The 27344-nt window shown below is 37.5% G+C and overlaps 1 protein-coding gene across 3 annotated transcripts; it reads right to left on the reverse strand.

Moving 5' to 3' along the window:
• Positions 1 to 12351: 12351 nt before the first annotated feature.
• On the reverse strand, positions 12352 to 26223 carry LOC104597884 (Regulator of chromosome condensation (RCC1) family protein). Of its 3 annotated transcripts, none has more exons than XM_088903590.1 (10): positions 25505 to 26223; positions 24922 to 25198; positions 22851 to 23044; positions 22480 to 22527; positions 21516 to 21588; positions 21370 to 21406; positions 21039 to 21210; positions 16491 to 16922; positions 16217 to 16408; positions 12352 to 12572 (listed from the first exon to the last, which is right to left on the reverse strand). In XM_088903590.1, exons 3-10 carry the CDS (start codon positions 22898 to 22900, stop codon positions 12506 to 12508), a joined length of 1071 nt encoding a protein of 356 aa, XP_088759716.1. In that variant the 5' UTR covers positions 22901 to 23044; positions 24922 to 25198; positions 25505 to 26223; the 3' UTR covers positions 12352 to 12505. The 3 variants fall into 3 exon arrangements, with proteins under 3 accessions (XP_088759716.1, XP_088759715.1, XP_010257954.1); XM_088903589.1 differs by having other exon boundaries at positions 21370 to 21412; XM_010259652.3 differs by lacking the exon at positions 21370 to 21406.
• Between the last annotated feature and the right edge of the window lie 1121 nt (positions 26224 to 27344).

Consider the following 27344-nt stretch of genomic DNA (forward strand, 5'->3'; position numbering starts at 1 on the left):
TGTATCTGGAGTGAGAATGATGTTGAGGATGGATTTGAACTCTCCCCGCCCACATATATCTTAATTAACAACAGTATCATCTATCGATCCACTCCTGTATTTGACCTTTTTCTCTTGTTGCTGGGAAAATAAAAAGAACAAATAAATTTTGTTTATCTGGAATATTTATGAAAAAGGTAATTTGAAATAAAAAGCTTGGTAACCTTTATGGTCAAGCAAAAGAAATGACTAAAATTCGCCGTGGAGCGCAGTTTCACGGGACGTGCTTACTCGTAAATGGATCAACTTTGCCCGTTGCACAAGTTGTACTTGTATCAGATCAGGAGCCCTGCTTGAGACTTGAGAGTGTATGAGGTAGGAGTGGAGGACGACTCCATATTTTGCGAAACAAGTTTACATACTTTTTTTTTAAAATTTTGCTGCAAACTTTGGAGAATTATGCATTGAGAAGAGGAACCAATACATCGGGGGGTGTGACCTACTCCCATTAAACTATGAGCTAAAACATTTGTTACTCTTAATTGACACAGAGAAAAAGGAAAGCATGGTGAATTAATGGTGATACCAAGTGTAGAATATCCTGGATAACCACTTGACTGGGCCAAGAGCATGAGGTCAGGGAGCCACGCAAACCACAAACAACATTGTAATTGTCTGATAAAACATATATAGTCAGATTATGCAGATGAGATGAATCCCGCAACGCGTGGTAGCTAGATAGCTAGCCATAGATGGCTTCACACACCTCAACTTCCTTATAGAATAGAGGAACAGCCCTTGCTCCGGAGAATTTCTTGTCCCTGCCTAGCACAACCCACGCTGCAACTACTAGTGATCTACCCGCTTTAACAGCAGCATCGGTGTAATTCACAATATCAGCTACACACTATTACTATATATGCTCAGCATCCAAATTGGGAAGTTGATAATTACAACCTCTGATCTGAGTATCATCAATAGCCACACCTCCACTCATTACGTGCCCCCATTCCTCTGTAAATTTCTCGACAGCCCGGAGCAACTTAGATGGAGAAACAGGAATGTTACCAAAGATAACATTGTTCCTGGCCTCCCAGCAAATCTTCCACAGTATGAGTATAGAGGACACCCAAGCAAACATCCTCATGGCATGGTCATCATGTTATAACTAATGCATGAATCCAGTTTGCAACAGACTGGACCTGAATTGAAACCCAAGGGGTGAGAGCCCAGCCATATGGCCCCAGACACTGGGCAGTGCCAAAAGGGATGCTCCACAGATTCAGTCATGTCACAACCAAAGGGACATTTGTCTGAGATAGCAAGCCCAAATAATGCATCTCTTCTCTTGTTCTCAGCCCCCCATTCAACAGTTTCCAGAGGAACAACAGACGGAATAATCCCCTATAGGTGACAATACATCAGTTAACAACCGATACGCGGATTTGACAGTTAACAAGCCATGGCGATCATGCAACCACAACCAACCATCCGTTGGACTCTCATATCGAGGCACAGGCACTTGCATGATTAGTTGAACTACTTTAGAGTCATCAAACATGTACAAGTGGGAGATTATTCCACCTTTTTGTCAAAAGCAAGAGATCACTCACACGGGCAGTTGTATCTGGAACATGACTCTGGGGCATCGGATGCATAAAACTCAGAGCACCCAGCAACCATCAGATTCTAACAATAGTGCCATCCCCTATCTTTCCCACACAAAACTTAATTTCTTCCCACGTCAAATTGTAAAACTCAGAGACACGGAATTTACGAAGAAAAGTGACGTTTCCTTCACTAAAATAATCAACTATATATAAGCAATTATTACAAGAGGCTGACGTGGCATTTAAAAAAAAATAAAAACAGATCCATAATTGAATCCATAACCGATTGATTAACGGATGGTAACAAACTCATTCCTAAGATTGGACTTCATCACAGCTGTAGCTTTATCGCAAGAATAAAGAGACATTTATCTCGGCCAACTGCTTTAATAAAGATATTTGCAGGTTGAGCTGACGTAGATAGATGAACAATAGTTATAGCTTTGGACTTGAGGTGTTTTCATATGAATTGGCAATCTATTTTAATGTGTTTGATATATTCATGGAATATTGGACTGGCAGCGATGTGGAGTGCTGCCTTGTTGTCACAGTATAACTTCATCGGTTGAGGATGAGAGAGACCAAGATCAGAGAAAATTTGCTTTAGCCATAATAGTTCGTTGGTGGCAGTTGCCAGTGCGCAGTACTTTGCTTCAGCAGAGGAGCGGGCCACTATTGCTTGCTTCTTGTTCTTCCATGACAAAGGAGATTGTCCTAGGGTTGTGAGATATCCGGCGATGGATTTCCGAGTGGTTCATAATAAGCTCACAATTGGAGATCACAATCAGCCGGAAGAAGTATACATTGCTCAGGTGTAGCTTTCAAGTATCGGAGGACGTGTATTGCAGTATCCAAATGTTGTTGTCTAGGATCACTCAGAAATTGAGTCACAACCAGCCCAATCTGAGTCACAATAAGCAAGCAATTGGAGATCACAATCAGACAGAAGAAGTATACCTTGCTTAGGTGTAGCTTTCAAGTATCGAAGGACATGTATTGCAGTATCCAAATATTGTTGTCTAGGATCACTCATCAACTGACTTAGAATGTGAACTGAATAAGTGAGTTTTAGTCTCGTAATGGTGAGATAGAGAAAATGACCCACAAGTCGTCTATACTACTTGGGTTGAGCAATTGGTTCACTAGATTCACGTCCCAAATGATGTTGTTGTGCAATGGGAAACACACTAAGTTTACATCCTAGCATGACTGCATCCTAAAGTATGTCAAGGGTATATTTTCTTTGACTGAGAAAAATGACAGAAGAAGACCGAGAGATTTCAATGCCAAGAAAATATCGAAGAACGCTAAGATCCTTGATTGGAAAACACTGCCTTAGGTAGTCCTTAAGAGCAGAAATGCGGGTTGGGTCATTTCTAACAATCACCAAGTCATCAACATATGCAAATACCACTAGAATGTTGCTTGATTGGACTGAAGTAAAGAAAGTATTATCAGTAATGGATTGCTTGAAGCCCCATTGACGAAGAGCATGAGCTAGAGTTTAAAATCAATTACGCGAGGCTTACTTGAGGCCATAAATGGATATGTTCAAGCGATAGACTCGTTGATCCTTAAGAGGCAGGAGTCCTGGTGGAGGCACCATGTAGATTTCTTCATGGAGAGTACCATGCAGGAACGCATTGTCTACGTCCATCTGATGTAGTTCCCAATTTTGGGTTGTAGCCAGAGCTAAGAGGAAGCGTACAATTACTAGCTTAGCCACTGGGGCATACGTCTTTGTATAATCAATGCCTTCAGTTTGAGTATAGCCTTTTGCTATCAAGCGGGCTTTGTAATGTTCAATAGTTCCATTAGACCTGTACTTGACTTTGTAGACCCAACGACACCCAATGGGAGTCTTTCCCGATGGTAGGTCAGTCAAGGTCCAGGTATGGGTGCGATCAAGGGCAGCTAGTTCGGCTAACATAGCTTGTTTCCAACAATCATGTTTGCTACCTTCATCATAACAAGACTCAGGTTGTGTAGGGGGGACTGAACTCATAGTTAAAAAATTGGAGATTGGGTGGTGGGTGATGTATGAGTTAGTTTGTGACTGAAGTGTTGGACAAATGTAGTCAACTAGGTGCAGAGGAGGTCTTTTGGATTGAAGTGGGTGATGGTTATGTGAGGTTGGAGGTCTAGGAATAGTAGGTTCAGAGGTTGGCGAAGTGACTAAGTCCATGCCACTAGTGTGTTCGGGCAATTTTGAACTAATAGGGGGCTATGAGTTGTCACAAACTGGTTCAGTTCTAGGTGTTTTACTAAGAACTATATCATCAACTGTCGGCAGAGGCATGGTTGATGGTGGAGGTGGGTCCAAAGGCACATTCTCATTAGCAAAAGGAAATTTGTGTTCAAAGAAAATCACATCTCTGGACACAAATATCTATTTGGTTGTCAAGTCATATAATTTGTATTCCTTTTGACCATTAGTATACCCAACAAACACACATTTGGTGGCATGAGCATCAAATTTATCACGCCCACGTCGAGATGTACTTGCATAGTAGAGGCAACCAAATGTTCTGAAATGATTATATGAAGAAGGCTTGTTGAAAAGAAGTTCATATGGGTGATTTCCCAGCAAGTATCGGAGTAGGCAAGTGATTAATGATATAAGCTGCTGTTAGGATGCATTCTCCTTAGAACTCGATTGGCAGGTGCGCTTGGAACCGTAAGGTCCTTGCTATCTCAAAGAAGTGTTGGTGCTTGCACTCAACAACCCCATTCTATTGAGGGGTGTTTACGCAAGACGTTTGGTGTAAAATTTCATGTGTTGTCAAGTAATCTTGAATTGGTCCAGAGAGAAATTCGGATCCATTGTCCGAACGGATATACTTAACTTGGGCATTGAACAGAGTTTTCACCTTTTCACAAAACATTAGAAGAAAAGAACAGGCATCTGATTTATATCATAACAAATATACCCATGTAGCTCGAGTACAATCATCCATAATTGTTAAGAAATAATGAGCTCCAGAATGAGACGGCGTGCGATAGCCTCCCCAAATATCACAACGTATGAGTGTAAATTGGGCATCAGACTTAGTATGACTAATGGGAAAAGAAAGATGCATTTGTTTTGCTCGAAAGTATATGTCACAACAATCATCATTTGGTATAGTAATATGCAGTTCTGGAATCAAAGCAAGTTTCTCATAAGAAGCATGTCCCAACCTTGAATGCTATATGCATGAATCATGTACGCGGGTACTATGTAGTGAGAAGGATGGTAGAAAGGAAGTGAGATGATACAGCCCACCATGCATCAGGCCCACACCAATCAGTTTCTTGAATGTTAGGTCTTGAAGGGCACAGAAAGTGGGAAAGAACAACACAACACAATTCAAATCTTTAGTGAGTTTACCAATAGATATAAGATTGCATTGAAATCCCGGGATGAATAACACATCCTTTAATATCAGATCTGGAGACAATGCTATGTCACTTTGTGACTGAATCGGTAACAGTGTTCCATTTGGCAACTGGACCGGTTTTAGTGTTGATGCCAATGTAATAGATGCAGTAGCAAATTCAGAATTAGCGAGAACCATGTGATCTAAGGCCCCACTATCCAAAAGCCAAGAAGAGGTAGTGATTTTACCTGCAAAGTTGGATAAGAAAGTATGTTTATCTCTGTTCAGGAGATCAAACAAACTATTGATGGTGCTTAACAACTGTTGATATTGTTCCTTGTATAGGTTGGAAGTCGAAGAGGCTCCTTGGACTGAGTTTGTGCCAATAGTAGCCTTTTCTTGATTCCCAATGATGTTCTTGGATATGGATTTTGATTGAGTTCCCCAATTTGGTGGATACCTGAACAATTCAAAATAGTGGATCTTGTTGTGACCCTGTTTCTTGTAGTGATCACAATGAATCTTGGACTTTTCTTTTCCTTCTTTTGGGTTGAATTTTGAACCTACCACATGAAAAGCAGCAGCCTTTGTGGTTGGACCATGTTGAGCAATTAAAGACTGATGTCTTTTTTCTTGTGATACAAGTGCATAGACTCTATTTATACTCAGTAGAGGGTCCATGCTCAAAATGTTCGATCTAATGTTGTTAAATTTCTCATTCAGACCTAGCAAAAACTGATAGACCTTGTCTCTTTCCCATTCTGCAACAAATTTTTTCTGGATTCCACAAGTACACAACTCGTAGGTACATAATGGTCCAGCAATGTAGGATGACAATTCATCCCAAATTCCTTTGAGTTTTGAGAAGTAAACAGAGACGGGGAGATTTTCTTTCTTGAGAAGCATGAGTTCTCTCTTGAGATGAAAGATTCTTGGTGCATTTCCTATTAGACAGTGTATGCCGTTAGCTCCAATTAGATTGGTGTAATGATAGATTTATTGTAAATGAATAAAAGTACATAATTGATTCATGTTATAATTGGTGTGTTTTTGTGTAATTACCATTAAATTGGACACTTCTGAGACTCTTGTTAGTTTAGAATGTTCTCAGTCGTTGGATAGACTTGGGGAAGTTTATTCTGCCAATGCTGACACTAATGTGCTGCCAAGAAGGTTGGGACAGCTTGTCTTAGCTACCAGGGTTGGACCCAAAGCACATGTAGTGTGTATTTATTCGAAACATTAAACCTAGACCAATTTCCAATTATGTCCTGAACCTTAGAGACTAATGGGCGAAGCTGGAAAGTTACACATAACTCCTAGACTCGATTATGGTACTGCACTAGGTGTCGAATTGGGTTATCTTTGATATGCTAACCAGTGAGATCCTTTGGGGGTCAAAACCTAGGTATGTTGGGGCAGTCTGAGAATTCAATCGAGTGGGTGATCATAGTGACAAGATCAGCCCCTTTGTCAAACAAAGTGAATAATCGGGATTGCACTCTCTCTGATGGAAACCAAAACTATCGGTAGTCGATTTCAACCGAGTTTGAGATTTATTTTGCAAAATATATTTATATGATAATATATATTATGTTTTAGGAAAAATGTTTGCAAAATGTTTTAATTCCCAAGACCTATCCGAGCAGAAAGTGCAACATTGCACCTTGTAGCCAGGGGAGAGGTCCTTCCCTGTTAGGCAGTGGTTGATCGTTAAGGGCTGAGATGTTAAGTGTAAGAGGCCATTTAAGGCTGATTACCTGATGGGCTATATCCTACTTAAGTCCATTGTCCTTGGGCCTTCATAGGATGGCTAGACTCAATGATCATTTAATGTAAATTTTGGGCCCATTAAGAGCCCATACTAATGGACTCAGGGGTTCACTGTACTTGATAGTGAATTCGGCCAAGCCTTTTCACAAATGTTGGATTGAACCCATATGGGCTTATGTAAGGTCATTGTTAGGGTCCCACACCATACAAAAAGAACCAAATGTGCCTGCAACTATCTAGGGATGTGAGCCACTTGCTTAATGGGCCTAAAGCCCATGATTAATAAGATTAATCAAGTGGTCACATGATAGCTTAAGCAGTCATGTGACGGGTGAATATGGGTTTGGATTTGGGTATGGATCAACCATTAGGATAAGAGGATAAGTCTTATCCACTTAAAGAGTCCAAATCCAAATAAAGATTTGGATCAGGAACCTCCTAATTCGATTAGGAGTGGTGATTCTTAAGGTTTAAGAACAAAGAGTTTGATCTGCTCCAGATCACTCTACTATTAGCTCTTTCTCTTTATTCTTGCCACCCTAGAAACCCTAATTCGACCTCTACTTCTTGGACTGATATTAATCAGTTCCCTCTCTGATTTTTGCAAGAAAAATACAAAGAAAATTCATGCTCACCACCCTTGCACAATCCAAGTTGTTGGATTACAGTTTTTGCTGAAAAACTGTGTTGTTGAACCAACTTCAATTCAAGTTGCGCCATATTCAGTGGAAACTGGTTTTGATACTCTCTTTGGGTGTGAACTACCACTTTAGGAGCTACATTTGTTGATTTCGTATTAGGTATATTTCTCCCTTTTTGTTGGATTCAAATCTGGTTCGGTTTTAGTGTAAGAACGATCTTAAAAAAAATAGTTTTTCTAAAACTAGGAATACAATTCCCGGAAAGGTAAAAGAAAATTTTTGAAATTTTGCTCAGCCATCTGACATGGTTCAGCCATCCATATGATGGATTTCCCTTTTCTTCATTTCTTTGTGAGAACCTTTCTTCCAAATCTTTCCACATTTCTTGAGTGTTTTCAACGTAGGCTATGCTTTCATGGAGATATTTGGCTAAAGCATTGAAAATCCATGACACCAGTCTGGAATTACATTTCGACAAGGCGAGGAATTCTGTCTGATTTGTCGGATCTGACTTCTGAATCACTCCATTCACGAAGCCAATCCTGTTCTTAGTGCTGAGAGCATTAACCATTGCTCTTCGCCAAGTCATATGGTTGTCTCCAATAAGAAGACAAGAAACAAGCATTGTGCCAGGGCTGTCAGAAGGATGGAGGTAGAAAGATGAATTCTAATCACCGAAAGAGGAGATATGATCAGCAACAGTGAACGTGGTGCTTCCACTTCTATTCATGTTCATCCTTGTTGATATCAAAAAGAGGGCAAAACAAGAAAAGGAAGAGGAGTAGAATCAAGAATCGGAATTTTCGAAGAGGGCCTATAGCTCCGATATAATGTAAAACTTAAAGACACGGAATTGACGAAGAAAAGTGATGTTTCCTTCATTAAAATAATCAAGTATATATAAACGATTATTACAAGATGCTGATGTGGCATTTACAAAAGAAAATCAAAACAGATCCGTAACTAAATCCATAACCGATTAAAGGATGATGAACTTCATCGCAAGGAGTAAAGTTTATTGCAAATTGCTTCATCGCAACTTGCGTCATCTGGGTACAAATACCCTTCCAGAGCCAACAATCACCTATTTTTAGGAGACACTGTCATGAAATCTACATAAGGAAAATGCTTTGCCTTGAGAACATGCACCCAATCTAGAGGATACGCCATCGTATTCCTACCTTCGCCAACAAATTAAAGCATCATTAAAATATTTCATACGCCACACTCCTAAACCCCCTACAAGTACAACCTTGGGGGAACAGACTTTATCCCAAGGTACAGAGGCTCGACACTGGGTAGAAGAAGAAGCACCCCCACAAAAAGCGACGGGGAAGTCTCAGTCTCTCTAAATCATCACAGACAGAGGCAGGGAAACGCATCATAGACATCGATCGTACCGCATTCAAATTAAAACATGCTATAACTAGGGTCAACCGTCCTGCCATTGAGAGTGAACCAGCCCTCCACCCTTCCAATCTAGACTTCACCCACGTAACAACTAACAATAAAGGAAAACGCCGATTTCTTACTACAACCAATGAACAAAGGAGCACCAACATACTAATTGTCTTGACCATGGAGAAAACGAACCAATTTGCTGTTACGTAATCGGTGATGAATATTCCAGACTTACTGTAATTGACCTCCTTACCCGGAATCATGCCAAATAGGTGCAGTGCCTCCCAACTGTAGCCAATTCCAACAAAGTTGCCTTACCAAAAATCATAAGATCGTCAACAATAAATTTACATCATATGTGAAATCGGGGGACATCCTCTTCCCAACTTGATACCAGATAACTTCTTCTCCTGAATGAGGGAGGTGAATTACAAGGATAAAACATTCATGCAAATGATAAATAAATAGGGTGAAAGTTGGTCCCCTTGTCGTAATGCTCTCTCTCTTGGAGAAAAAACAAGAAGAAGATTCTCCATTAAAACCAACAGAGAAAATAGGAGAAGTAACACATAACATCAACAATTGAAGCCATTTGTCATAGAAACCCAACTTTTGTAGGACAACTTCTAAAAAAATACCATTCAACCCTATCATATGCTTTAGACATATTTATTTTTAGAGCAAAGACTTTAGAATTTCCTCTTTTTCTTTATATGCACAATAACCTCATGAGCCACCAAAATGTTATCAACTATCTGTTTACATGGAAGGCTGGAACAAATACTGCTTGCCAAGGTGAAATACATTGTTTTAGTAGGGGTTGCAATCGATTAGCTAATAATTTTGAAAATATTTTATAAACCACATTATAAATTATAAAGGCTAATCAGCCGGAAATCTGGCACACTCTCTAGGTGATTCATCTTAGGAATAAGAACTTCAGACTCAGGCATTTGCCATTAAACAATTTAAGAATCCAATTGTGGACATCATCAGATATAAGATGCCAAAATGATTGATAAAAGGATAGGCATACCAGGACCCGGGGCTTTATACGGTCTCATTTGCATCACGATGGTTTTTAATTCCTTTTTAGTAGGTGGTATTAAAAGATATGGATTGAGTTTGTTATGTTATAATAGAATTTGAGATTGATTGAAATAGATTACATGCATGAATTTTAGATGAATTAAGATAAATTACATAAAGTCCTAGATAGAGAGTAAAAATTTGAATTTGAATAGGTTTGATCTGTTTTAATTTATAAATATGATGTAATTACTATATTCAAATAATGCAATACAATGTTTTATTGGCCTTCTCTGAAATTTAATAAGCAGACACAAAAGCGCAGCATTATCATCATTAGTAATCACATGTTGTACCAACGACAATAACTCATGAGAAATGGTAGGACAGGAACTCCTAAACAGTTCCTTGTAGTGTAGTAGTCAACAAATAATTGTTGCATTGTATCACTATAACACCAAGGGCCATCAGAGTGACGAAACACAGAAATGACATTACGACGACGATGGTGAATTGCTGAAAGGTAGAAATACCTACCATTACGATCACCCTCCCGTAACCATAACTCCCGAGAACGTTGTAAATTAACTGATATGTTTATGTTTTTGGCTTTTTTCTAGGAGCATCTGCTCGACTTGGGTTTCATATGTATTGTTGCACACTTGTATTTCATAGGGCACAAAACCTGTCATGGTCACTAAATATGAAATTTCAGGGAAAGTGCAAGGAAAATCTACAAGTGCAGCAGATTTTAATTGACTCACCAAACTAATCTAAAAGGATTTTCGGCTCTGATAATCCCTTTACTTTGTAAAAGGGCCACTTTCGCCCTTTTATTATTTGATGGGCCAATTTAGATATCAGATTAAGTTGAAAAGGCCATTGTTAACCCAAAAATGTACGGTGTTAATGACACTGTTTACAATTCATTAAATAATGAATAAAATAATATGATACTATTAAATTCAAAAAATTGAAAAATTACAAATGAGTCCCAATAAATAAAATAAAAATTATTTAATGTATAATTAATAAATATTTAAAATAATATATAAGTGGGTCTTGCTTGAAATTTTCTCATTTAAGAGAAAATTAATAGGTGGGTCTCAACAGCATCTTAACACCCATTGATTCACTACCCTTTGGATGCCATGTGATCTTTCCTTTACACTAGTAAAAGTTGACCGTCTCATGAACAAGGGCCCAACAACAGAAACCTTGTAAAAATATGAATTCAATGAGATTGAATTTGGTAGTTTCAGATACTCAAGATAGTAAAAGAATTTAATACGAAACTGGTGTAGTATGATTGATTCAAAACGAACCAAATTTCTATATACATTTCTCTCTACTACTAGTATTAGTGTTACCAATAAGGTTATTAAACGTTGTTGTTGTGGTCATCGCCGTGACGGAGGTAGTCCTACTCAAGAAAAAGAGCCTCCATCAATGGCTTCAAGAACACAGAGAAGGGAGACTTTGTGATTGTAAGGCCATTGTCGTGATGGTACCGACGCAATTTAAATGGATAGCTGAATCGGGGTCTCTAAGGCAGTGGACTATGTTAATGAGCGTTTTAGATAGGAAAGGAGAGAAAGTGTCATCGTGTGTCAAAAAGTAAACCAAGGAGACAGACGCATTGCTAAAGGCCAAGAGTCTCCTCGGAGGAATCAATATCGTAGATGCAAGTGAGGAATGGGGGAAGGATTCATGAGTGAGGTTCTGAGTGATGGATTCGAGTTTGGAGGTTGCGATGGCGAGAGTATCTCAGTCAAAGAGCTTGTTGAGGCAGGTAATGACTCCCTGCTTCAGATCCCTAATGGAAGCGTATTGAGGTGGACTCTGGGAGGATCGTTTATGAGGAGTAATGCATGTAGAATGCTAACATTGTGGAGGGATAGGTAACCATTGGTGCAGCCAATATATTCGGCAACATCTCTCTCTCTATTTGTTTGTGAAAGTTGTAGCGATCGATGGTGGCAAGTGGAATGGAGGGAGAAGACAAGGGTGGGAGATTCGGCCAAGAGAGAGAGAGAGAGAGAGAGAGATGGGGCCCGCATATAATTTCAAATTGGGATCCACTTATTAATTCTCTTAAAAAATAAAATTTTAAGTGAAACCCACCTATTATTTTTTTAGGATAAATAGACTGCACTCCACCTATTAAAATGGGGCCCACCTATTATTTTTCTTAAAAGAAAATTTGAAGTAGAACCTACTTATATATTATTTTTAATATTTATTAATTATACATTAAATCATCTTTATTTTATTTAATGAGATCTACTTACAATTTTTTCATAACAATATTTTCTATTATTTAACAGATTGTGAATAGTGTCACTAACACCATGCGTTTTTTAAACTAACGGTGGTAGGGTTGTCAATGGGTTGGGCCTGGTTCGGGACAGGGTAGACCTGTCCCGAATCGATAAGAAATTAGATTGTCCCGGTTCCAAACCAGGCCCCATCGAGACTATAACTACCAAACCCATTAATATTTAAATAGTCCCTACGGTTTTGAATACAATATCTTACAATCCCAGTTATCTGACACTCTTTTAAGCGGCCAAATCCTAGCCTTCATATTATGTAATTGTAAAACGGCAAATAGGTTAACATGTTCAAGTAATATATCTGACACTTTTTAATCAAAAAAATAATGCTGTTTATACCAACCCTTCACATTTTTTTACTCTTGACTCCTTTTTCTTCAATTCTTGCCTTGAACCGCCTCTTGCTCTTCACAATCACACTTCCCCGAGTCAAGCAAATGCTCCCTGCAAAAACATTAACAACCAGTTAATGCAAGTGTCTTACCTCTAGGACATTGGAATCAATCTGTGGTTTGGGAACCCCATTAACTTGCCATATGATACATGTTAATTACCAACCAAGTGGTTATTTATCAAATTCATTGGGGGAGTCCGGATCTACTTCTCACACGACCCTTACAGCATGTAGCAGCCGCACATCTCGGGAACATCTCTCATGCTTGTATGTCATTATCCATGGAAGATGTGAGGTCAGTGTGAGGAGCAGATCCCAATTCTCATTGGGAGGGGGATTGATTGCTCAAAGCCCTTCCAGCGTGTCATGTCTTTCGGCAGCATAGTTTTTTCCATGACATTCAATTATTCAGAGGATCAGGACCCACTATTCAATGGGCCTCACAAAAAAAATCAACCTGACCGAATGACTTTTAGCAATCTAATATATCCATTATTTTAGAATTTTCAACAGTTACAATAGAACTCTTCACCTTCTAAGGGTTTGCTGCTTGCATCACTTAGGCTGTGTTTGATTTGAAAGAAAAGGTAGGGAAAGACAGTCTTGGGGAAACTCCCTAAACAACCTAGTATTCCACTTGAGAAGTCTAGAATTCAAATTCAAAATTTATCTCCCTACATTTGATTATTGATGAGAAAACTTTTACCGCAATGATCAAAATAGACCCCCTATGGGAATGGTTGTCCATGAATGAGCCAATTGATCAGAACTCCAGTACAAAGTTGGCAATAAAGCTGGGTTGATAATAGACAATTTTTTGAGATAAGTGATATAAAAAAAATTGAAAAAATTGAATACATGGCCAATGCTATGGATTGATCAATGGCCACGATCCCCTCCACATGGTAAAAATAGGTGGAATCATGTGGGGAGGCTACCTACTTGACCTGGTAGGACAACCTTTTCCTGATAAATATCATATTATGGAGTGATGATGTAGCTAATCCAAACCATTAATTGGGTAATGGACCCTTTGGATCTGCCATGCATTCAATCCTATTGTCTAAGTCCATGTTACCCGACCTTGTATTGATGTTTTTCCTAGATGCTTGCTACATCTTTAACTTAAAAACTGCTCACATCAATGGGTTTAATTTAGAATTTAAACATGTAGCTAGGACTTTTGAATTGAAATTTCTCTATTGGACATAGTTTGAGCAACGAATGTAGGCTTCCTTTTGTGCCCAAACCATTTTTTCTACATTATTGGGTCATCTAGGATTCTTGACCAAACAAAACAACTAAACCAGTCTCTTTGTAGAAGACTTATTATAATATCAGACTATAGCTACATTTTATTAATATATGTGTTAATACATTCTATTAATTTGTTTCAAAGTTTTACTCTTGAAATTTAAAAGATCCACTTTTTTCCTTTTGTCACCCCTCTCTCTCTCTAGGAGTGAGCATTATTCAGTAAAAACCAAAAAAACGAACCAAAAAGTTTGGTTTCGGTTTTTTCAGTTTTTGGTTAATTCGGTTCAGTTTTTTCAGTTTATTCGGTTTTTTAATATATATATATATATATATATATTATAATATAGATTATATAATATATAATATTTTTATATTAATGTAATATATAATATATATTATTGAAATTCGATTTTAACCAAAATAACCAAAAACTGGACAAAAAATTTCAGTTTTGGCTTTTAAAATTTCGGTTTATTCGGTTCGGTTTTTAATGGAATAAACCGAATGCTCATCCTTGACTCTTACATTAAATAAGACAGCAGCTCCACCCTTGTACTTTTTCTCTTTTACTTTCAATGTTCAATCTTAATTTTTATCATATAAAAATATAGCCTTCTTTAGTTGCTAAATTGATATGAAAATGCTCTATTAAATACTTTTTATATTAATATTATATTTGAAAATATTAAAATTAATCATCATCCATGACTTATCCCAACTATATGGGGTTGGCTACATGAATCCTGTTTCGCCAATCCATTCTATTTAAATCCGTATCCACTGTTAAATTATTAGTACTAAAATCATTTCTTACTATTTCTAGTTTTCTACCCATGTCCTTTTTGATCTACCCTGATATCTTCTAGGCCCTTCAATGTCTACCCATGTCCTTTCTAGTTTTTCCACTCATCCATCTTAGCATTCGCATTTCCGTCTCATTCATTTTCTCGACATGTTTCTTGTTGCCCAACATTCCACTCCATACAACATAACTGGCCTTACAAATGTTTTAATCTCAGTGGTATTTGCCTATCACATAAAAGTCCAGATAAACCCCCTCCATTTTGCCCATCCTGCTCTAATCCTGGATGTTTAAATTATGATGATTAGCCATGACTTTAGAGGAAATTTTTTATCTTGAAAACTTCATTAAAATATAGGAAAATAATAGAGCTTAATGTACAAGTGGACATGTGGACATCACCCCTCAACTACAACGGGAGACAACCCCTCCCCCCCCCCACCACCACCAAACACACCTTTACTTAACAATACATCATTATCTAGTACTCCACTTGTAGGACCCCAAAAAAGCTGCTCCCTTCTAGCCCCTTGCCTTACCAAGGCATCCGCCATTCCATTAGCTGTCCTACACTCCTACTAACCCAATTAAAAGAAGCTCTCAACTCCCTTGCTAATCTGTTTACTTTCTTATGGTATGCCTGTAGCGCCAAGGACTTATCCTTTTATGCTTCAACCATCCGATTACCATGCTTGAGTCACCTTTTACCAAAAGGATGTAGTTTGGAGTAAGCCTGCCCAACTTTCAACCCTTGCAATAAAGCCAACAGTTCTTCCTTGAAGGAGTTAGCATGCCCTGATTTGGTTTCCTTTTGAAATACAATACTTTACCTTCTTCAAAAAAAAAAAAAAAAGTTGCCAATAACCAAATTTTAGTTCTTAATTTTATAAAATTTTTATAGTCTAGGCAACTAGGCACCCCACTATAACCCAGAATCTCCTAGATGCATTGACAACTATGCCCCATGTATCAACACACAACATGCACACAGATTCCAGTCGTGTTTCAAGCCAACTTCTGGCCCAGTTGGTCTTCATGATGGGACACACTTAATCATGGATCACAATCCTTTAAGGGCCACAAAACTGTTTTCTGAGTCCTGTGGACATGCCCAAGCTGCTTCTAAGGAGAGAGAGAGAGAGAGAGAGAGAAGGAAGTGATACCACCTAAATTGGTAGTTTCCAGGTCTATTTTCCAGCTTACATATAAGACAGAAAAGGCAAATAAAAATAAAGAGAAATTGCTTGACAAATAGGGTTCCAAGTATTAGTATCTAGCATGCTAAGATCATTAAGACAATGAATACAAAAATCTCTTCGTATAAATCAATTAAAACGTAGTAAATTCTTTATCAATGACCTGTAGAGATCCTTCAACCATAATTAAACATCAGATTCCAGTTTATTTGTCAAAACAAATTTGCAAATTTCTAAAAAAAGCCAATGTAACAAATTATCTAAACAATACAAATAAAAAAAACAAATTATCTAAATGATAGCAGCAAGCAACTTAAATGCAGAGCATCATCAAAAACTAAAACTAAATTTTCTTCCAACATCTATGAGATTAAATTGCCATTTAAGAAATGGTGCAGCTTTGAAATTAGCACCTACAAGTTTTAAATAAAAACTATACCTCAGTCTTTCACAAAGATGTGCTAAAGCATCTGATCCAGTTCTAGCTGCAACATCCTCAATTTTGGAAGCATTTGATAGAGTCATATTATCTGCAAGGCTGAATTCACATAATTCTTTCAAGGAACATGCATCAGTCAGCACTGCTGAATGACCACCACCAGCAGCCAGTTTCCGTACTTCTCCAACACACCTGCATGAATAACTTCTGCTGATAAGATTGGGTATGGAGTACTGAGGAAATGTTTGAAGATGAACAGCATCAGATACACTACCAATCAACTGGTGACGGATACCAAGCATAGGTAGATTTCTCATTTGCTGCCTGACCATAGCTATTATAACCCCATCCATGAATTCTTCCATCACAAGTAGAAATAAGCGTGTGGGAATGCCCACAAGCAACAAGCTGCACACCTGATGGGACAACTAAAACAGGAATATTTCGAAGCAACATTTCAGACTCATTAGCAATGCATAAAAAGGATCCAGTCTGGGGTCCCAGCCCTAATTGCCCTGCTTGCCCACCACCCCAAGCATAAAGAGCTCCTTTTGCAGTCAGAGCACATGTATGAACACCACCACATGCAATATCTTTTACAGGTATTCCATCAAGGGCAACAACTCGTCTGGGCAGCAGCTCTTTATCTCCAGACTGAAGTGAACAATGCCCAAGTTGACCCATATTTCCTAGCCCCCAAGTATATCTGCGAGAGTCAAAACAACCCACCACATATGAAGAGCATTTGTAAAGAGAATGAGATACAGAAAAAAGATAATTTCATGTAATAGGTGGATGGTGAAGATAGATAGCTGGCATCAATAATCAGTAAAAGCTAAGAAAATTATGTGCATTCTTCATAAACAACAGTCTAGTAAGTTATTATCCTGGATTAGATATGGGTAGAAATGGTCTTTCTGATACATCACATGTTGATTAGAGCATTTTCAAATTGACTATTTTAGTAATTCACGATGGGCACTGGTTGCTACTAGCAACTGCTCTGCTCTTGGGAACTATATTAGTATAGTCCCTTTAATCGGTGGATGAAATTCTAGCAACTACATTCAATTCTAACTTCATGCCTATTGAATCTATTTTATGTTCCAAGTAGTTCCCTATTTCCCAGGTGTAGAAAACAAATCTTCTACTTCCAAAATCACGGTTACATCTTGTGTCAATAACTCATTGATCTCTTTTACTGCAAGTAATAAGTAAGACCAAAGAAGCTTTTGAATTCTTTCAACTAATCACAGTCAAAGGAAAAATAACCATTGAACAACCTCAAGAGTGAGGAGTAGCATGGCTCCCAGTTCATGTCAGGTTGATCAAGGTATTCTCAAAGTGCAACAGCTTCTTGCTGTAGAAATCTGGAAATATAGTGATAGAGACAAAAATCTGCATTATTGACATCCATGACTAGCTCTTCTTGTTGCATCAAAGGCTCACCTAGTTCAGATCTACACAAATCTCTTTGATTTACACATCAAATATTCAAATTTTGAAGTAAAAGGTTAATATATGTTGAGAATGGGTAGGTAAACCCTTTAAGTACACTCACTATTCCCAAAAGTCTTTTACATATACTGATGATCTGGAAGCCATTTGCACTGATCTAGGTCATGGAAAAGTAGTTGTAATCAAGCATGGATGCTACAAGAATGCCTTTTGTGTGATATATGTAAGGTGTTCAGTCAAAAAAAAATCTTGTGACCAGGAAAGAAGAGTAAACAAGAAAATATGACTAAGACAAACTATTGATTAACAAGGCTTGTTCAAGGGTATTGCTTGCTTTGATAGAAGAAAGTTGGAAAATGAAATTGAACTCTAAACAATAAAAGCACAATACCAAATGCTTACACACTGAGGTCAAATACAATATGTATCCAATATGACACTGGATACTGCAGGGATGTTTCTGGAGCATACTTATAGGATGGATACTTCTTCAATATATAATGGTATATTTTATCAATCATAATTTAAAAATTTGTAGATGTGAGGAATGCAAATGTTAAAGAAAGATTAAAAAATACACCCAAAAAGCATGATTTACATACTGATTGATATAGAAGATCTCTACACTGGTGACCAACCTTGTGTTTAAAACCTTCCCGCTGTCGAATAGCATTCAACTTCAACCCTAATGATGGAGCCAATCCTACAGACCAAAAAAAAAATGACTTGCAGTTCATTTTGTGGGATGCAAGCCATTTTCTTTTCCTTTTCTTTCATGTTCCATTTATATTACTATTATTTATAATGTGTTGTTATTATTGTTGATATCTGTTGGGTGGTTGCACAACTCAGGCTCCACTTCAAGGGTGAAGCTTCCTCCTGACAAAGATAATAGAAAGAAGGAAGAAATGACTCTGAACTGTCTTCAGTTGGCCAGACTTGCTGATGTGGTCTTCTCGTTCTTCTACACATTTTAATCCTATTCAATTGCACTCCTAAATTCAACTTTCAATTTAACATAGCAAGAACACACTTCCAGACTTCCTATGTTGCCATGTTATTGTTATTATTTTTATTATTATTGTTATCATTGCCATTATTTGTTATAATACTTGATTGATTTTTGAGTTGAGTGTACACAAGAAGAGAAGTTCTCTACACATCCTATTTAATTTTGTCTTAATTTCAACGTTCACTTTTCCATATAACCCAGACACAGCAAGGACACAGCTGGACAAGCTGTCAAATACAAATTTACACTTAAAAAAAGACCATTACTCAATGTTGATCCCAGCTATCTGGGGTTTTGGGAGGGGTAAAGTAGATGCAGGCCTAACGTTTGGCATTTTTGCACAAAGTGGCTGCTCTCAGACTTGTATACCAATGTTCTCACACTTGCAGCCCGGATTTTACTATCTCACCAAGTAATGGCCCCTCAATACAGAATTTACACTAAAACTATCCAACAATGTATGGCATTGTCATATAGGTATCCAGGTATCATAGCAATCATTAGGAGTCAATTTTATATTATTTCTATATCTTTTAGGGGTGTGCCAGGCCAATGCAGTAATGCAATGCATACGCAACTTGCCATGCTAAGGCCCAATGTACAAGAGATAACCTAAGCAAGGGAAACATAAATTATTAAATCCAGAATAATATTTTACAGAAGTGTGCTTATCTTTTGGGTGGTTCAGAGCCCACATCACCTTTGTTGTCAATTCTTTATCTATCAAATAATTGTTCAAGACTCCTGACCAAGAAATCGTTAGGATCCTCTAAGTCAATTCTCTTTCTTATCAATATATTTTATCTATCATATTATTGATTCATAAATGACGATCATAGCATTTATCTTCCCAGGCAACTCCAATATCATAGTTATAGGAGATTTCTCAGATGTGAAAGAATGGATTAGAGATGGAGGTGTAGTTCCATGGCTACTTCTTCACTACATTGTAAAGGTTAGATCTTTGGAGTAAGAATGAACATCATCTTCAATGGGTTAGAAGGTCATAAAACAGTAGTAGATGCAGTTCTTCGAGAGGGAATCTTGCAAGCTCTTTTTGTATTTGACTATTTGGGAGTCTGTCCTCTAGGTTGGATGGGTATATCAGTTTTATACTTTCTTAATAGAATCATTTATCTGTTACCTATAAATAAATAAATAATATAGCATTTATCTCTGGATTTTTAGCTCTAGGGTAATAGAATTACCTTAATCTGATTTATTATTTAGCTTTTGATTTTCAATTTCCTATGCACTAACTTCTCAGTCTTTCAGGTCTACCCAATATTATATACCCTAATGTTCTAAGCCCTAACTGTGGAGTGTGGACTAAATTGACCTACCATATAATACCTTCCCTTTCCTATCCTAATTACTTAACCCTAAATCCCAAGAGCCCTAGCCAAGGAATGCCCATAACCTTTTTTTTCTAACTATTGCATCCCAAGTAGAAAATCTTTGAAGTGTGGCATTTGAGTTGTCCAATCTTGTACAAATCCCTTATCATTCTTACATCACCTAGACCATTTTTCCTTAGGGGCACATAGAGATTTGGCATGCCTGTATGCAAAATACTTGGTCCTATATATACCTAAACTACCTTCTAGTTTCCTAACCATACTTTAGACCACCCACTTCCGTTGTAAATGCAAAATGTAAAAGTGAAAAGGATCCCATAGGACCAAGTTAAAGCTTTTGACAAGACTTGACTAGGATAGAGAATTGAAGAAAAAGGTTCCAAATTCCAGTTTTAGAATTACTTCAGTTACTTTTCCCTTGCATTCCATTACCAATGAGTGAAAAATCTGAAAGGTTCCAGAATCCTTTGAAATTCATAATACTTAATTTACAGAGGAGAAATCACCTGAAACACAATACAATAACAGCAAAACATCTCAAAACAGTTGACAAATTAAATGGTCAAGGATAGACTATGGCCTACCTGTGATTTACACAAATAACCAAGAAGCAAAAAGTCATCATCAGATAAGTTTATAAACTTGCAAAGATCATTAACTCACATTTATCATCAATTATTAAAAGTAAAACACAGTTCAATTATAAAGTTGACTCACGCGAGTTAGGCACAAAGAACAACATAATATAAAAAAAGAACTGTAAGTGGTCACTGGGTGAAGTATCCATTGCAAACCAAATCAACAAGAGGAAAATTAACAAATTAAAACACCATCTGTTTCCATTTTGTCCTCCAATCTTCTAGTGGAAGGTTAAGTTTCTACTAGAAAAGCTTTCTAAATCTTCAAACAGTTTCACTTGTGTCATGCGGAAAACCACATTTCCCACGTATAACAGAACTTTTGTCCAGATAACAAAGTCCTTCAGATCACTTACACCTCGCCATTTTCTGATATAGCTGCTGTGTGGTACTCCCCACATGACACTTGGATAATCTTCACAAGCTCAGGGGCTTCATCAAGGAATTTTGCATAAGCATTTAAAACCCGAGCACCCTGAAGCCCTTCACAGGTAAAACCTCTGCCAAGCTGACCATATTCATTGTAGCCTGGTGTATCAGAAAAGTAATAGAACTCTAATTAATACTTATTAGAATATCATACATAGTATCTAGGTGCTCCCTTCTATGCCTTTCATTTTATATATGAAAAAACTTTAGCATATGCATAAAAGCATGAATTCTATCAGAACAAAAACTAAGTAGTACCACATATATGCTTCATGTCTTTCAGCAACAGTGCCAGCTTTTCCTCAAACATATCAGCAAAATACAAGAGAGATTATTTATTCCACATTCTAAAGAGGCAATATTTACTAAATTTAAAAAAAAAAAAAGGCAATAAGTTTAATTACCCCATGCCTGCAGAAGGCCATCCTCTGATAAAGCCACCACATGAACTGCTCCACAAGAAACTTGGTGGATAATCTGTAAGCAATACAACATGCCCAATAGATCAACTTTGCACTAAGAACAGCATAAAGAATAACATATTGGGAAGAATTCTAAAAGAGGAAATTAAATGTAGATTCAAGTGAGACAGTTGTTTATTGGCATGTGAATCAAAGACAAGATCATGATTGAGAACAATAAAATGAACTAGGCAGAAATGTATGTGCTACATATATCAGAGGAGTGCATTATCAATTTCTACTACGTAAGTTATTTCCTTGCTACACAAGAAGATTGCATCACATGATTACTAATCCTTCATTTTGTTATATATCTTCACTCAAAATGTTTGGCATTTATAATGAAACCAACATTTTTTTGAAGATAAATGAAAATAAATTATTAAAAAAAAAAAGATTACATCAAGAGGTAACAAGGCATTACCCACCAAAAAAAAAAAAAAAAAACAATGAAACCCAACCAAATCTCCCAACATGAAACAAAGTAACAAACCAAGCCAGAACCAGCAACAGCCCCAAAAGACCAAACCCAAATGCAACCAAAGACCCTTCAGACAAAAGACAAAAGACAAAAGAGAGAACCCATTCAAAAACAAGCCCCAGCAACCCACACTCATGAGACAAAGATCACTCCCAACTTCAATCCAAGCCCTTCATAAACCCCTGATATCCCACCTTAATCGTAACAATGCATTTTCTGCTTCCTGGCTTTCTTAATTTTCTTGATAGGACCCCCCCCCTCCCCGATATTTTAACTTCAGAAGTAAGACTATTACCTCATAAAGTCTAGTTAATTATCATCAATTACCACTCAATACGATGAATTCCCGGTAATTGTACCACAAATGAGATTAATCTATGTTATACTTAATAATCAGAAAACAGATCATAAAAGAATATCAAATACCGTGTTTGGAGTAAAAGCTCCCCAATAAAGACGTGGGTAATTTGATCCCTGAGAATACGAGAAGATGCACACGTAAGTGTTAATTAAATAAATAAAAGAAATAATAGTGAAACCAAGAGAGGTCCCTAGAGCCACAGACAGTTTGGAAGATCCTCTAGCTAGGGAAGGCATCACAAAAAAAAAAGGCCTCCTGTGGGGTGTACCAGGGCTGGAAGGAAATTTTTAAGTACACAAGCATTAAATGATAAATGATATGGTCAGAAAAAGGCTGGAAGGAATGTAAAGTAGTTTTCCCATTTTTAATAAAATCATTGCATACTGTTGCTAGCAAAAAAAAAATAATAACGAAACCAAAAGACAAATGTTAAAACCTGATTTTGCCCCCAGACCCAAAGTCTACTTGTGAAGATGGTCCCATCATTTTCACGAGGTTCTGCAATAGCAGCTGTACAGAGTGCTCCACATGAAACAGATTTCACAAATTCAGTTTGCAGTAGCTTAACTTTTCTTGGGTATTTCCGAGACTCTTCAGTTCCATCTCCCAACTGACCAAAGTCATTTGCCCCTACATTCAATGACATAGGTACATTAATGACTAAATTTATAAATAATTGCTTGATAATATAACACGATAGTAAGTAAACGCATGAAGTTACAGGATAATTATATTCTGATTTCATGACAAATTCCACAGAACAACTAAAGTAAGTGCCTAGTTATCACAATTACATCTTGCAAACCCAGTCTCCATGTATAACATGCAGTATAAACCATTACATTCTTTCAAATGAGCTCCAAAACCCAACAAAAAGTAATCTCACATCCACACGTATCTTTATTTATAGAATTTATCAGTGAAAATAACTTTATTTTCTTCTTTGTTAAGCCCCAAGTGGAGCAAAAGGAACAGTTGAAGCCCAGCTCTGACAGGTATTCCAGAATAAAGGTATCAAATCTTAATTTCAAACAAGTTTCAACTTTCAACCTGGATCAAAGCCCTCTCTATTGAAATCCAATCAAAATAGAAATATTTTAAAAAATTGTATAAAAAACTGAAGCTCTATATATTTTTCTATCCACATATTTACTTCTCTTCCATTTCCCAATATATTAACCTAGTTTTTCTCTATTTTCGACCAAAACTGTAAGGATTTTGTTTTCAATATACATTGTTTTGGTTTCCCCCAGAAATGTAGATATGTTGAAAATTTCAGTGGTTCCAACTTCCAAGGGAAATATTGACCTTGCCCTTAATGGATAGTCCTTTCTCTCCCGATGACATTTTAAGGGAATGGAGCATAGCATAACATTTTCATGATCTATAAGAAATACATCAACAATCTAATGGTGTCCTCCATCACAAAACATCATAGAGTTAAATTTTGATGGGTGTAGCATGGGCAATACAGGAAGCTCAGGAATTGATGATGTGTCTAGAGATATTCATGGTGACATTTTTGGCAATTTTCTCAGGGCCAATTGGCCAAAGAAGATCAAGAAAAGTTGAACTGTTAGAAATGCACCAAGGGTTAAAGTTGGGAAGATAACTAAATTATGGATACCTTTTAGTAGAAGAGGATTCATAAGTAGTACTTAAATGGTTCAAAAATATGACTGTAGGCAGATAAGAGCATGCTTCATATGGACGTGAATTTCAGCAAATAGCTTGGCAGACGCATTGGCTAGAAGGAGTAAAAATGAACCAGCTATTTTATTTTGCATAGCTACTACGAAGGTGGACATAAGAGCTTGATTGTAAAAGTGAACATTTAGAGGGTTTTCTGTGTTATGGTCTCAAATAGGTGTTGTGTGTTTCAGACAACTTGTCCCTACTTAGGTGTGTTTGAAATCATGGGTTCTAGAACTCACCACACCCTGCGTAGTGTTCTGCATGTAGCGGTGTGGTCTTTTCAAAATAGTGGGATTTGAAACTTACTGGTTCTCAGGTGAGATGCACTGAATCAATGTCAATATCAATTATCAAGGGATGAAGTGTGATGTGGTTGGGAACGAGAAAAATAACCGTGATCAAATTATTGCAATCTTTTGCATTCTGGAACCACAAATTGCTGGTTACAAAACACACTACACTTTAATTTAAAAGTGCATGTTTAGTACGGTGCATTCCAGAACCAATTGAAACACGCAAAAAAACACGATACAGAGCACAACCTTATGGGTTAGGCAGTGATTAATAGTGTATGTTGCTATTTCATTCTTTTGATTATTTTAATTAAATTAACAGTTAACAATATATACAGAAGGTTTTCCCTAAATTCCATGAGAACAAAAGCCTTTAAAAGTGAATTTCCTAGTAATCCATCGATAAATTAATTATAGTCATTGTTAAATTGAAAGCACAAATTGAAAAAAAAAATGAAATAGAAGAGAACATTTATGCTAAGATGAGATAAAGGGGTTCAAAAGGTTTAGAAAATTCACCCCATGTGAAAAGTGAGCCGTCAGAGGCAACAGCTGCAGTATGCTCACGGCCACAAGCAATATCCAACCACCGTTCATTAACTCCTGCCGGGCACCCAAAAAGCTCGGGAGGGAGACGCTTGGGAATCCTCAAGTGACATTCTTTACCCTTCCTACCCGTCTGCCCACGTTGGTTATAACCCCACACATAAATCGCACTCTTTGTTGGAAGGTTTACAACTTTAGAATTGCCCAAAACATCATCAATATCCATTTCCACAACAAGTTTCCCTGACAACTAAGAATACGAAAAAATAAAAAAATAAAACTAGTTTAGAGAAACAGTTGGTTTCATAATTGATATTGCAAACTGTTTCAATTGGGGAAAGTTCAGATATCGATGTTCTACATTATCCTAGATATGATGCAGAAGAGAGGATCGGCATCAAAAACTAGCTGGAATGTTAAGAAAAAGAAGGAAATTGAAATTAATCTAGACAAGCAAATTGCAGAGAAATTGAGAAAAAAAAAACATGACAAAATAGAAAGTTTAGGGTTTCGGAAATGATGGCTTTATCTTCTTGGAGGTTGAGTCAACACAAACCTGGAACTGAAACCCGAAATGCTAACAGAATACAATTTCGATGACGATAGTAAATTGTTCGTATAATATAGGCTTGACTCAAAAAATGAGAGAGATTTTCGGGAAAATTGCACCGTTCCCTAATGTTTGGCGAGGAAATTGATTGAGATGGAGGGAGTTGGTTTTTCCACTTCCACGGGGACCGGAACAGGACAGGGACGAGATTCTCTCGCTTTTGCGCTGCGGCTTTCTTCAGAATCTTCTGGCGCTAAGAATCCGAATGTAGAGAACCCGTTGCCGTTTCATCGGAAAGCGTACACGTGCATTTTCCTCTCATTGTATTATGTCAAAAGAAAAATGTTGCAGTGTGCTTGAGCACATCCTAACAGAGGTGAGGTCCGACCTCTGAACCATGGATTTGGGGAGATAGTATTGGGATGCAGAGCAGTTCCATATAGGGGGTTGCGATGACGCGATCTGATCTTCTGATGCAATATGCAAGGAAGGGCATGGACGTTATGTGGATTCCCATCTCAAGTCAAGAATCAAAATCCCTCTCACGATCGACGATGCTTTTCGTGTACAGTAGTACTATCTATTCTCTCGTCGTCTTTTACAGGGCTCATGATATGGGCCCTCAACCCTCAACCCTCGAATCAGGATTCATTCCCTCCAACTTGCTTGCTTATGATCTTGTTACCTTCACATGATTCACCTGAGGCTGACAATAATGAGAGTCCGGATCTGCTCCTCACACAACTTAGATCTTAGGCGTGTTTTGACTCGTGTCTAAAAAACGCATGTGCGACCGGCTAAATTCATCTCGTTGGGTTGGCTCCCCAAAATTTAAGCAAAGCATAGGGTAGGAAATTGGAGGAAAAGGGATTTATTTAAAACCTTCGATCAAAGCTTAGGGATGGGAAATTGGAGGGAAATAATAATCTTATTTTTTGATTTCTTTTAGATTAGATGCCTCAAATCTAGACTCCAAAAAGCTGCATTTCAGTGGCCATTGTTTACATTTGTAGAGGAGGGATGCTTCTTTTCTTCTTAGAAATAGATTGTTGAATAGAGTAAGTGGTGGGCCTTGTATCTTTGGTCTCCCTCTGCGTGGCATGGAGTTTAACAACCTTAGAGAAATTATAGACGCCGTGGGTAGATTCATTTCCGCTAATTTAATCAAACCAAATTGGAAATTATTGGATGGCGGTTAAAAGGTTATTGTGGCTTATTTCCAAGGGTGTTACATACTATGTATTAGGTGGCGGCTAAAAGCATTGTTTTCATCCTGTCATTGATCCGGTTGGATGAACCATCTGAACCGTCATTGGGCCATGGTTCTGGGTGGAGTTCTCTTAAAACCTGACAATTGGTCCAAATGGGTAGTTGAATCTTTGACCCATTTGATCTAGTGGCAGGTTGTATATCTGATTGGGGTATGTGAATTTCTGGTTTATTATGGCCAAAATGATAGCTGGGGCAACAACGATCTTCTTCAATAGGTATTCTTGCAGTTTATATTGGATGACTAGGCCCATTGTATTTATATCTATATTTGGCAGAAACTATCTCAATGGTCTCACTATTGCTCACAATATGCTGTTACATTCAAAAAATATATATTTTTTTTTGAAAAACCGTGACTTAAACTCCACACATTGGTAAGTTTGCTTTGGAGTTTAAGTATTTCTTTGGAGGTGTACAACTGTAGCTCTTTATTTTTATAATGGACACAAGTATGTCAAGCTAGAATATGTGCCATTACTAAATACTGTGAATCCGTCATTTGAAGTGCAGATAGGATACCTTGGATTATTCCTTTTAGTTTTAATATTCCCTCTAATGGAACAAGAAATAATGA

This window comes from Nelumbo nucifera, chromosome 4 (assembly GCF_055504915.1).
Source record: "Nelumbo nucifera cultivar China Antique chromosome 4, China Antique-T2T, whole genome shotgun sequence".
NCBI lineage: Eukaryota > Viridiplantae > Streptophyta > Magnoliopsida > Proteales > Nelumbonaceae > Nelumbo > Nelumbo nucifera.